Raw genomic sequence first — 13,894 nt, 5'->3', positions numbered from 1 at the left:
GACAATGCTATTTTCCCTCTTTTTACAGTTAGATTACCTTTGCCATATATTTACAGTTGCAAATGTTTTCTTTTTTTCCCCAAACTTGCAGATTAAATGTTAGTGGGAGTGTGTCTCTCTCTGACCAGTTGAGTGATGGCATATCACGTTTTTTTGCTGCTCCAGGGAAGCTCTTTGCCACTCTGAAGGTGTCCTGCTCGCTCACACTAGACTCGCCTGAAGGGCAGATTCTTAAACGAGGAGTGCAGATGGCTTTGGTGAATTGCATACCAGCAAAAGCCAGTGTGTCAGTAGAGCACAGAAACCACACGTATGAGGCATTGGTGCTCAAACAGGCTGCTGGCGAGGGTCACATCGGTCTTCAGCTGTCTGCACAGTGTGTGTCTGAGCTACAGCTGAGGAAAAAAAACAGGTGTGAAATGGAGGTTCAGTTTCAGCTGAACAGACTGTCATTTTGTCAGATGCACCAGGCTATTGATCACCTACCAGACTTGCACATTGTTCTACCTGACCTTAGTAAATGTTGTGTCCCTGTGGACATAACCAAACAGTCTGAATTGAACAACAAACAGCAAATTGCCTTGAACTTCATCCTTGGCAAGTGCGAGAGCAACAAAGTGGCTCCTCCCTTGCTAATATACGGACCATTTGGCACCGGGAAGACACTCTGTCTCGCCTCAGCAGCCAAAAAGCTGGCCTTTCGTTCTCAAAACAAAGTGCTCATCTGTACACATACTAACAGGTAAGTTATAAATAAATGATAATGTAGTTTTAACCAATCATTACCACAAAATAAACCCTACAAAGGGATCAGGATCATGCATCAACCAATGTTTTTTTGTTTTGCGATGAAGTATTTGAGACATTAAAGTTTGAGTTATTAATATTATATATTTGTTTTAAAATAAATTGAAAAATAAATTTCTTCAAAAAGAAATTGAGAAGTAATATTAGACATTATAAAAAAAATATAGTTTAGTGGTCATTATATACAAATATTTGACCACAAAATGCAATATTATCAATTGTTATTACCAGTTATTTGAAACAAGAACAGATGGAAATTTAATTTGTATTAAAGGGTTAGTTCACCCAGAAATGAAAATTCTGTCAGTAATTACTCACACTTATGCCCCTAAGACTTTCGTTCATCTTCGGAACACAAATTAAGATATTTTTGATGAAATCTGAGAGTTGGCTCACTCCTTCATAGGCTGCTAGGTAATCGATATCTGCCATCCCAGAAAAGTAAGTAAAGACATCGTTAAAATAGTCCAAGTGACTACAATGGCTCAACCTTAAGTTTATCAAGTGACGAGAATACTTTTTGTGCGCAAACATTTTTTAAATAACGACTGTATTCAACTATTCATTTTCTTCTGTGTGGGCCTCTGAATGAGTTCAAGTAGTGTAACAGCGCAACGCTTCTGGGTTGTACGTCAGAACGTAGGCTCACTATTGGCTAGCATTACACACATGACCAGCATCGGCCAATAGTGAGCTTACATTCTGACGTACAACCCAAAAGCGCTGCGCTGTTACACTACTTGAACTCACTCAGAGGCCCACACAGAAGAAAATGAGTCTTCACTTGGACTATTTTAACGATGTCTTTACTAACTTTTCTGGGCTGGCAGATATTGATTACCTAGCAGCCTCTGAAGGAGTGAGCCAGCTCTCAGATTTCATCAAAAATATCTTAATTTGTGTTCCAAAGATGAACGAAAGTCTTAGGGGCATGAGGGTGAGTAATTACTGACAGAATTTTTCATTTTTGGGTGAACTAACCCTTTAAGATGCCTTGCAATACTTCTCCTGTGAAAATAAAAGCTCCCGTCCATTTAAGAAATCTAACTTTGAGTTTTGTTCCTTATAGCTCTGCAGATTTATATGTCAGAGAGCACTTCCATTCATACATTACAAATGGACACCCAAACCTCAAACTACTCAGGATAAAGGCAAACAAGGGTGGGGCCTCCATCGCGGCAACCGATGACATCACTCTGAAATACTGTCTCTGCTCTCCAGACAGACAGTCCTTCATCTTCCCAGCACGCTCTGATCTAGAGTCACACCGCATCATTATTACCACCACATCGATGGCACGGCATCTCCGTGAGCTGAAGCTTCCTAAAGGTTTCTTCAGTCATATCCTGATTGATGAAGCATCTCAGATGCTGGAGGCTGAAGCGCTCATGGCTCTGGGTTTAGCAGACAAACACACTCGAGTGGTTTTAGCAGGAGACCACATGCAGATGGCTCCAAAACTTTTCTCTGTAACTGATGACAAACGATCAGAACACAATCTGCTCAATCGTCTCTTCCACTACTACCAGGATGAGAGCAGCAACATTGCCAAGAAAAGCAGAGTCATCTTTAATGAGAACTACCGTTCCACCACAGAAATAGTGGACTTTGTATCCACTTACTTCTATGTAAGTGATGGCATCAAGGCCAAAGGAGATGTCCCACCCCACCCGAGGCTACACCCTCTAATCTTTCAGCATGTCAGAGGAGAATGCCGTCTGAATTCCACCTCCATGTCCTGGTTCAATCTTGCTGAGGTCAACAGTGTGGTAAACATGGTGCAAGGGCTTCTGACTGATTGGCCAAGTGAATGGGGTGAAAGAGAGCCAAAGCAGATCTGTGTTCTTAGTGAAGGCCGACAGGTATTTTTTTGTTGTTGTGATAAACAGCATTGACATATGACAAATATGTTATGACTAAAACTTAATTATGCTATACCATATAAGTATGCATGGTGACTTGATAAATGAATAATTAAAGGGATACTTCACCTCTGGGAAGATGAATGTGTATTTAAAATAGGTCATTTAAGTAGAAGAAATGTTTGAATTTGGAGCTTTCTAGACTGAGAAAAGCCAGAAAATGTATTTTTGGCTTATGTGGATAAAAGACAACTCCCAGAATGCACTTGCTTTGCTGCCTTAGGAGGCCACGCCTACCGGTAAGAGTGCGCAGTTGAAAACAACAAGGCTAGCCTACGTGATGAGTTTGCCAGGGATTTAGAGTTCGCCCAAAATGTCCGGGATTCGGCTTTTGCGTTCTACAGTCGCCATTATGTTTACTGTGGCGAGCAGGACGAGGCTGACGGCCGCGGGAGAACGGCGCGAGGCCGGTGGCGTCAATACATACTGAGACGCGCCGGGTCTCGCATCGCTCACGGAGGAGCAGGAATTTTCTTAGCAATGGTAAAACGCACATCAACCGATCACTTGTTTAGCGTTCATGTAAACACTACATTCAGATTCACCAATTGGAATGAATTCAGTTAGATTGAAACAAGAGGTGTGCATGTAAACAATGAATGGCGACCGCAGAAAGCAAAAGCCGAATCCCGGACATTTTGAACGATCTCGCCCGCCGGACAAGTCCGGGAAAAGGAGGATGTAACCCCTACTTACTCAGCTTTCTCCTACTATTCAGCTTTCTCCTACTATTCAGCTTTCTCCTACTATTCAGCTTTCTCCACAGAACAAGAGCCTGCTAGCTTAGCTTCCAAAGAAAGACGGCTGACACTGTGTACATTCTGTGAGTGAGATCCAACCCTCTATGGGCGGGCTGAAAACATGCGGAACAACGCCATCTACTGGCTGTAGTCTTTAGCCTCTGGCCAGAAAATCCTCCGATGACGCAAAATGACGATTTTTGCGTCATCGGAGGATTTTTTCCAGACAAAAAATGCATAAATCTCTCCTCTCAGGGGGATATGAGGGTGGAAAGCATGATAATTCGAATAATTCGAAAATACTACAGGTTTTCTACTAATACAAAGCTTAATGCTAAATCCTGAAGTATCCCTTTAAATATATATTTTTTATATTATTCAAGCATTAGGGATGAGAATTGTAAAGAATTTAACAATTGTGATTCCTCTTAATGATTCTGGTTCTTTAACTGTTTGATCAAAGATTTTGTAATTTTGAGGAAGAACTATTTAAAAAAAAGTTATTGATAATACATAGTTTTAAAGGGCTTGAATTCAATTACCATAACAAATGGTAAAGTTACAAAAATACAATCCACATCCTGTTCCACAAATTTTTCCTTTTTTTCCCCTTCGATTCTTCAGGTTGAGATCATCAGACTTCATCTCCGTCAGAATGGAGTTCATGGAGTGTCTGTTCAGAATTTAGCAAATGTTCAAGGTACTGTGGGGTTCAGAATATCATTGTCTACTGGAGCTCAAGGAACATGTTTGATTTATCAAGAAAAAAGAAAGAAAAGAAAATGGGTTACATTTTTATTTCAGTCACAATGTGTCAATATGTATATCCATTTTAAAATTATTTATTATTATTTTTAAATTACAACCTCCCCATTCAAATTCTGTGTCCTTAGGGAATCAGTTCAGGGTCATCATCATAACAACAGTTCAGACAAGAGACAGACTTCTTCAATCAGAGTCAAGCTGCCCTGAGTTTTTTGATGACATTCGAGCACTAAACACTGCCTTGACCAGAGCCCAATCGCTGGTGGTTGTAGTTGGAGATGCTGGTGCTCTTTGTTGTTTTGGAAAGTGTTCAAAAATCTGGAGGTCCTACATAGAAAGTTGCATCAGCAAGGGCAGTGCTAAACCAGATGATTTTACCAGAGATGTTCTACAACAGGAAGTATTGGAAATTTCTAAATTTCAGAAGACAGAAAAGTTAGAAATTTCTGAGAATGATGTACCTCCCCAGGCCGAAACTGATACTATATTGAAAGAGATGGAAGACTATGAAAGTGATGTACAGGACTCAGATGAAGAGAATGAACAAAAGAGGCCTTTATTCTTTTCCTCTGAAAAGGAAAATCTCTTGGAGTTGGTCAGGAAACAGCCTGGTATCTACAGGCATGGGGAATTGGTAATGAAAGGATACCAATCAGGTTACGTATTACCTTACGATAACCCATCTGAAATCATTCATATTGAAGGGAGGAAAAACATTGGCATGTCTTTCCCTGGTGATGAAGTTGTGGTTGAGACCAGACATAATGCTGGCTCTCTTACTGGGAGAGTTTTAGGTTGTACAAACAGACTACCAACATCCTCTGAATTTGTGTGTTTATTAGAGGCTGAAAATTACCAAAGACGAACACAAAACACTGACAAATATTTGGTTCCAAAAATGATGATACCCCTCAACCGCAACACCACCAAAATACGTATCTTGGTAAAAAAAGAGACTCGCAATTGTATTCCAGTATACAAGTTTGTCAATGGCATTTGGACAATAACAAGAAATTTTTTTCTGGATGAACAAACAAAACAGAACTATGTTTTTGTTGTTCAGATTTTGGGCTGGAAAGAACACTGTTCCTTTCCGCTAGGCAAAGTTACAGATATTCTACCAATTGGGACATCTTTTGAGGAGGGACTTGAGATTTTAAAATCAGAGTTCAAACTAATGTCTCTTCCTCTGATGCAAGAGGATACCTTTTCAGAGATGAAAACTGATGGAATTGATGACAAGAAAAGAAAAGATTTCAGTGCTTTACAAACCTTCACTGTTGATCCACCCAATGCTGAAGATTTGGATGATGCCATTAGTGTTAAAGATCTGGGAAGCTGCTATGAAATTGGGGTTCATGTTGCAGATGTGGCTAGATACGTGCCTAAGGACAGTTCACTTGATAGCTTTGCAAAAGAAAGGGGAGCAACTTTTTATGTCCCTGGAAACGAACCTACTTTCATGTTCCCAAAACATCTTTCCACCACCTTTTGGAGTCTTCTCCCAGGCAAAGATCGTAAAGCCATTTCATTAATTGTCAAAGTGGAAAAGCAATCAGGCATTATCACAGAAAGGAACTTTTACCTCTCTGTGATCAATTCTAAAAAGAAGCTGACCTACAAGGAGGCTGAGGATATAATAAGTCAGTGTGATGGTGAGCAGAGATTTGATACTTTGGAGGACCTTGTCAGGGTGGCTTACCATTTTGCCAGAAGCCAACGCAAAGCACGGCTTAAAGAAGACTGGAACTATGCCCAACCTGATAAACACCGGAAGCCAGGGAAGAGAGAAGCAAATCTAATGATTGAAGAGTTAAACATAATGTTTAGCCATGAAGTGTCAAAAGTTCTGACAGAGAACACAAACACTAAACTCTGCACTCCTCTGAGGTGTCAGGCTCCTCCAACAGCAGACCTATTAGAGTACATCAGTAATCGACATATGGAACTCATTCCTTTCTCCTCACACCTGACATTTCATATCGACAGAAATCGATTGAACCTGAATAACAGAATCACCTTCACTGTTTATTCTCTAGGGTCTAGAGATGTCCACCCTAACAATAATCCTAACCCTGATGATAACCACAGCCCTTTATCAAGCCACCTACAAGATGCCATCTCTGTCAGTGACTCTGAATATCATTTTGAAATTGGAGTTCACAAAGCAGATTTTTTTAGCTATGTGTCTGGGGACGATATTCAGGACTTGGGTGCACAATCATACATGTGGAGTCTGACGCCAGGCAAAAATCGTCGTGCAATCTCTTTAATTCTGAAAGTGGAAAAGACAAAAGGCAAACTTGTAGAGCAAAAGTTGGTGCTTTCCTGCATAAAGTCAAACAGGGCATTGTCCTACAGTGAGACTGACAGCATCATCAACCAGCCAGGTGAAAATGAGATGAAGTTGGATTCTCTAGAAGGCTGCATCCTTGTGGCTTGTCGTTTTGCACTTAATCACAGGACACAAAGACTCTCTGGACAAGTGGACAGTTCCAATCCTGCTGATCTTGGATCATCACAAGACAGCAAGTGCAGGTTAATGATGGAGGAGCTGAAGTTGATGTTTAAAAGAGCTAGTGATCAGCTGACTGATCAAGAAACCCTGTTTCCGAACACAGTGACTGCTTCACCTGAACTGGTGAGTAGACTAAAGAAAGTCAAGGAGGAATGTGAGTCCCTACAAGCACTGGAGAAACAACTGGATTCAAACAGTGGGCAGAATAATGGCAGTTTTATCATTCTGACATCTGTGTGGAAAAAGATTGAATTAGCAGCTTTGACATGTAACTTTTACAAAATGGCTGACCTTATTTCCACAGATGACATTCATCCACAGTTGGTTCCAGCAGTTGATCAGTTTAAGGCCTATATCAAAAAAGCTTCGTTCATTCGTTCTCTCTCATGCACAGATGCTTTACTTGGGCACTATTCGTTGAATCTGGACACATACACACATGCATCCTCACCCATTCGCCGTTACATAGATGTGATTCTTCAGAGGCTCATGCATGCAGTTCTCAGTGATCGTCCTGTTGAGTATTCACAGACAGACATTGATCTGTTGTGTGACAAGTGTAAAAGAGGAGAAATGAGGGCAAAGGAGTATGAGAGTAAAGCAGAGTCACTTCATCTGGCAGTCAGTCTACAAAAACAAAGCACATACAAAATGACTTTTGTCACTGGTGTCCAACGTGACAGCGAAAGTTTCAAATTATCATTTCCGTTTGATAAAGGAACTTTCCCGGACAGACTTCCTGTTAAGTACAGAAATTTACAGCTTGAGGATCAACCGTTATTTAACAAAAAGCAAGTGACACTGACTTGGAAAAAACGGATGTATTCACTGAGCATGACCCAGAGCCCACTGCAGAACTTAAGATTCTGTTCAAAGATACCTCAAAACACCTGGCACGCCATTGTTGAGGCAGTGAGAGATGAACAGTGGAAAGAGGCGAAGTCCCTCATATTGGCAGCAGATGTGAGTGATCATAGTGAAATCAGCGAAGTGCAGGATACATCTCGATTGGATCCTGATCGCACTTTTATGTCAGAAGATGATCATTACACTGACTTCACACTCTATCTGAAAGCTGGAGACACTGTCCAGGTCCAGCTGACCTCAGAAAGGGACAGGGGCTACTGGGCGCCAACTGTACAGTTATTGAGCGTGACTTCAAGCTTTGAGATCTGTGTGGAACACACTGGCAATCCTATTAATTGCTTTTCCAAACTTGCAAACCGCCCATCCAAAGGTCACTATAAGGATGTAGAGGAGTATGTGCAGATATGGAAGCCCCTCTGTGAAATGGAGTCTGCTGCAACTGCTGTGGATGACAGTGATTGTGTAGTGATACAGAATGTGCAAATAACTTGGATGCCATCCTTTGATAATTCCAGACTCTCTGGAACTTTCTCTCTGCCTGTAGAATGTGTCAAAAAATGGGCAATTGAATTTGACCTGGCCAAGTGTTTGCTCTGTATCCGAAAGAGAGTTAAAAAAATCCAAGCAGATCAGTCAGAGCTGGATCCAGGATACTTTACTTGGGTGGCCCATGGTGTGACAACTCAGTATTTCGATCCTCCTGAGAACAGTGTGAATAAGTCCAAAATTATTCACTTTAGCATAAAATGTGCACACATGAACACCCAAAAATTCAAGCGGGATGACACATTCACAGTGGAGATGATCCCAAAACTCATTCCAGACATGTAAGAATACAACAGACTCAATACACATTTCATCACAACCATATTATAATCCAGTACACTACAACTAAAACCATTATGCTGCAAGATACTGCATTACACCAGTCTCATTACATTACTTACATTTTATATATTCATTAATCAGTTCATAAATATATTTTGTTCAATGTATAGAGGCAAAGTCATGACAACCACTTGCAATGATGTGTGATCTTTTTTTTCTGCTTGATTTATCCAGACGGAAGGAAAGTGCAGTGAATAATTTAACAGCAGCTAATGAACTCGTTCAGAACATTGCACTCAGACACCGGATTGGAAAAGAAAGTATGCATTAAATTCATAGTATGTCATATGTTGAGTGAGAGAATGTTTTTTTAAATACAGAAAATTTGGTTCTGAGAATCTATGCAGTTTCCTATGCAACTATGCATTTGTTTTGTTTTCTTTATTTATAATATACCTACACTGGGTGTTAGTGACTTATTAGGGTCTTGTTTATTTTTTTATTTTTTTATTTTCTGATTTATCTTCATTTAACACCATTTAACAAGTCATTATGTGAGCTTAAAATTATGTGTTTACAGTATAATTTAATGACATATACTTTAGTTCATTGGTTTTTAAAGTACTTTTGATTGTATCAACCCACAGGCTCCGGACCAGCTGTATACCTATATGTGCTTATGAGAGAGGTACCACCAGCAGGTCTGCCTCAACTGAATGAAAGCCAGTTTAAAGCTTTGGAACAAGCTCTGAATGGCAAATTCACTCTCATTCAAGGGCCTCCAGGTTAAACTTTCTGAGCATTTACAGTTTTTAGTTTAGCATTAAAGGCACACTATGCAGTTTCCGTTTTCTCAAACGGAGTCGCTGTGGAGTACTTGTATTTAACGTCACTGTCGTAAATACCACTCACGCAGAGCCGTCTCTGCACTCTTCCGACCGCGCTTTCTTCGTTTTCTTCGTCGACTCTGCCATGATTCACGTCTGAAATGCGTGCTAGTGTCTTCCACTGAGGCTGCTTCATATGTTGTTGATGTATGTGACGTCGTGCCGTAAAGCAAGTCTAGGAATCTCGCTAGATTTGTCGGGGCGCCACCTCTCAAACCTGCATTGCTCCCCCCCCCTGCTTTGCTATCGGGATGATTCGCCCTACTACGAGTTTGTTTACCATCGAAATTATTCGAAGCTGTTATGTTAAGGTACAAATCTTGCATAGTGTGCCTTTAAAGGCTAATATACACTGCACAGACAGATGCAGACCAACGGCAAAAGACACGTTTTTGGGGTTTTGTCGGATGAGTGCGTTTCCCCTGTATGCTGGTGTTGGTCAGCGTTTTTTGTTGTTGTGCAGATTGAACGTTCAATCACCATTTGCCAGGTCATGGAATGTCTGAGAATTGACGTACTGTAATTTGGTGATTGTCTTCTTTAATCGGCATCTGTTGGTGCAGTGTTAATTGGCCTTAAATCACAGAAAAACTTAGTTAAGTTTGTCACAGTCTCAGGAATTTTACCTTTCTCAGTTCTCAGACTGAAAAGAATATTTTGTATGTTCATCTTGTATAGGAACAGGAAAAACTGTTGTAGGAGCGTATATAGTGTACTGGTTTTCTCAGCTGAACTCCAAGAATCCTTGGAAGCTGAAGGAGCTGAAAGACAAAGAGAAAAGAGAGGTTATTCTTTACTGTGGACCCTCAAACAAGTCTGTGGATGTAGTTGCAGGTACGTCGAGGTTTGTGTTCTAGGGAACTAGTATTTGTGTGAAGAAGAAATTAATGTATTTATGTGCTTGTGTTGGGTGTACAGAATACCTGCTCAAGTTTGGAGATCAGCTGAAGCCATTACGTGTGTACAGCAGACAGATGGAAATGCAGGAGTATCCCTACCCTGGCAGCAACATCCAGTTATCACACAAATCACTGCGCCAAGAGCGGTCTAAATCTGAGCTCAGGTACTGCCAATGAATAATGCTATTGCAAAAAAATAATATTAATAATCACAGATCATTTTATCATTACAATACTCAAACTCATCACATTCCTGTGTCTAGGAACATAACACTTCATCATAGAATCCGAGACAACTCTCACAACCCTCATTCCCAAGCAATAAAGGACTTTGATCAAAAAATTGGCTGTAACCCCCATTCACTGACAGATGAGGACGTAGAGGAGTACGTAGATGTTTCTGTTGTATTTGCTATTTGCTTCCATTTGAAAATACTAAATTGGCATAAACAACTTTAAATACTCGTGGCTTAATTTCCATCACCATCATCATCTAAATCTGCCTAAAACACATCTCTGCATCTAAGAGTGTGTCTACAAGTGTGTGATTATATGTGAATGCATGTCTGCATGACACTAAATTGTGTGTCCTCAGATATAAGAAGCTGCTTAATTCTGCACGTTTGTATGAACTGGAAAATCATGATATTATTCTATGCACCTGCACGGCTGCCGCCTCACCCAACCTCACCAAGACACTAAGTGCACGACAGATCCTCATCGATGAGTGCGCCATGGCTACAGAACCCCAGACGCTTGTCCCATTGGTCAGCTTCAAACCGGAGAAGGTCAGAGTGACTCTTGACACATCTATAACAAACAAGTCTGTCAATAACATATAAACATATACACAAATAAAATGGACATAAATTGTACAGAAATGTTAAGCAAAACTTGCTGTAAAATACCAACACATAACCTAGACAAGACTTCCAAATAACCAAGAGCCTGCACAGCCTAAATAATTAAAGCACTGAAACTAGGTTTTGGAAGAAAGCTTAAATTAAGACACTCTTTATAGTAGACTAAACAAATAGGAAGCTGGACACAAAGAATAAGTATATTGAACTCCTTACTAACTCACCTTTGAATTCAATTCAGCAGAAAGAAATGTAGAAGCAGAATACACATAATAAGAATTTTTCTAAGCAAAAAAGAATGACAATATAACATTTTTATCATGATTTACAGAAGACACCCACTACTATAATGTCATTTAGTGTAACAATACTTTATATACCAAAAAATCATATTTAAAACAAGAATCATTTGATGACACATTAAAAGACTCCATTTAAGGATCGTGGTACTTTGCCACTATCCTCCAAACCACTAGGTTTTACCCATTTGTCAGCAAGAAGTTCCATATTTAATAAGTACAGGTCAGAATAAGTCGATTGTTTCATTTTTACATAAATATATCCATTACGCTGACTGACCATGGTTTGTTACTCTGAATGAAATTTTGCCAAAAAGGGAGAGAATATTGTCATTGTTCCCACAATCGCAATGTTTTTAGTAGTAGTCTGTATCATTAAATTAGATTTAATAATATTCCTGAGTAAATGATGGCAGAATCAGATGTTGAAAAAATAATAAGCATTTACATTCTACTGTTCTCATGCTCCCTGCCATGCTTGCTTAGCTCTTCACTTTGTTTCTGACTTGCTCTGCCCTAACAATTACTGCTTGCAGCTATATTTATGAATACTTTCTGTTTGCCAACATAAATGACGTTATCAGGATGGGTATTTGGGGTGGCGAATCCCCTCAATGGCCTCTTTTGAACTTGTGACATAGCGAGAGGGGACTCTCTGTTCAGAAATATTGGTAAGCATTAACAATTGCAATCCTCAGTACCTTTCTTGTTTCCTTGCTAAAGGCCCGTTCACACACCAAGTAAACTATAATAATGAGAAGGATATAGTTCTAAAAACTGTTCTAAATATAAAAGAATAGCAAAGTCCACATCACAACTCTAACGATAATGGCACACTGGCACAGAGAAACAATATATTTGGAATCGCTTTCAGAGCCATTTTTTTCAGCAGATGAACACTAAAAACATTGACAGCCAATCAGAATCCATCCTCATTTAAAGCAGCAGACGACAAACCTGCAGCACATGCTTGGAATAAACAGCGTTATTGTTCATTGGATGCTAATATAGTTATCGTTATGATTATCTTTATAGTTATCGTTCTTGGTGTGAACGGGCCTTAAGAGTGCTACATTGTGTCTGCATTTACTTTTCAGCTTTTTGGCTTTTTACAGTGCCTAGCAACTAAGGGCATCTAAAATACAAATCAACCAATACAAAAATGCAATAAAATAGTAATATAAAAGTTACTATAATAATAATAATAATAATAATAATAATAAAAGTTGAAGACATATGTCAGTGCTAAACATTCCTCATTTATCTGTAATATAAATAAGATGCTAAAATTGTTATCTATACAGTGAAACTGTCATTCACAGAGAATTTGCATTACACTGAATGAAAAAAGCATTACTTTGAATGAAGAAACTTCTACTTCAGCTTATATTGCAGGCTATCAACTGGCCACCTATGTCAAATAGTGAGCTGACCAGTAAAGTTAATCACAATTATTTACAAAATATTTTTCAAATAATCTAACAATAAGTGTTTTTGGCATTTCACTGAATGACATGTGTTTTTGTAATTTAAGTCACCACACCATGAAAAGGTGAAATTATCAAATATTTAAGAGCAATAAACTCACTTTGCTGCAGCACCACATGATCTTCAGGGTGCTTTTTGGTGATGTCAAAGACTGCTGAAAGAGTAAAAGTGTACATTATTCATGTATTTATTATTTTTAGTAAAGTTTTTTTTAATTTGTTAAAAACTCTCACACTCACAGATGACGTGGTTGTTGAGTGCCCTCAGGAGACCGGTTTGATTACATTAGAATGAATACGCAAATAATTAACGAATATTTTTAAATCATCCACCAAATTATCATCTCTTCAATACAGTTTAATAAGTTAACAACAATGCCACACATTATTAAAACACCTGGCTGTTAGTAAAACACATTAAATTGAGTTAATGCCTAAATAATTTATTTTTTAACAATAAAAATAAAATATATTTCTTTACCTTATTAATATAATTTTAAAATTCATCTATATAATATTGTCTCTATATTTTAATATGTTTAAATCAAGTAATGATTAATAAAAAAAGGTAAAAAAAACCTAGAACTAACATGAAATAAATGTTAAAGCAGAAATTAAGAAAGATGTAAAGTAATCTCTGGTTTAAACTCGATAGTTCACTCAGTCCTCTCCGCATTGGATTTTGGAAAATAGTGTTTCAGTGAGTGTGTACATGGAATGTGTAAAGTAGTGAATGAATGTAGTGCACTATATAGTGGGTAGGGAGCGGTTTCGGACATAGCTATAGTCCTTTTAATATAACGCAGCCAACACTTATTTAAAAATGCTTGGAATTTTGTGTATATTTAAAGATGTAATGGTAAAATAGCAAAGTCCGACCACTATGCTAAATGACAATTTTACACTTTGGAACATTATTTCACCCATATTTTTATGTATATAAAATCACTTTAGTAAATTTAATTTGATGCAGTCACCAAAATGGTGACGTCTCGTCTTTGACCCTAAAGCATTT

At 38.8% G+C, this 13,894-nt stretch overlaps 1 protein-coding gene across 2 annotated transcripts in view; it reads left to right on the top strand.

Moving 5' to 3' along the window:
• Positions 1–13,894, top strand: part of helz2b (helicase with zinc finger 2b) — a 28,449-nt gene that overhangs the window by 7,531 nt on the left and 7,024 nt on the right. Inside the window, exons 5-14 of one of the 2 annotated variants that reach the window (XM_079875290.1) lie at positions 92–742; positions 1,877–2,669; positions 4,094–4,169; positions 4,363–8,446; positions 8,682–8,767; positions 9,095–9,232; positions 10,013–10,168; positions 10,253–10,397; positions 10,497–10,619; positions 10,829–11,021. In XM_079875290.1, coding sequence (XP_079731416.1) covers positions 92–742; positions 1,877–2,669; positions 4,094–4,169; positions 4,363–8,446; positions 8,682–8,767; positions 9,095–9,232; positions 10,013–10,168; positions 10,253–10,397; positions 10,497–10,619; positions 10,829–11,021 — 6,445 coding nt within the window. Of the gene's footprint in view, positions 1–91; positions 743–1,876; positions 2,670–4,093; positions 4,170–4,362; positions 8,447–8,681; positions 8,768–9,094; positions 9,233–10,012; positions 10,169–10,252; positions 10,398–10,496; positions 10,620–10,828; positions 11,022–13,894 lie in introns of those variants that run through there. The other variant, XM_079875291.1, reaches the window with a different exon arrangement.

Source organism: Squalius cephalus (genome assembly GCF_949319135.1).
Source record: "Squalius cephalus genome assembly, chromosome: 7".
NCBI lineage: Eukaryota > Metazoa > Chordata > Actinopteri > Cypriniformes > Leuciscidae > Squalius > Squalius cephalus.
This window is presented reverse-complemented; position numbering and strand designations above follow the sequence as displayed.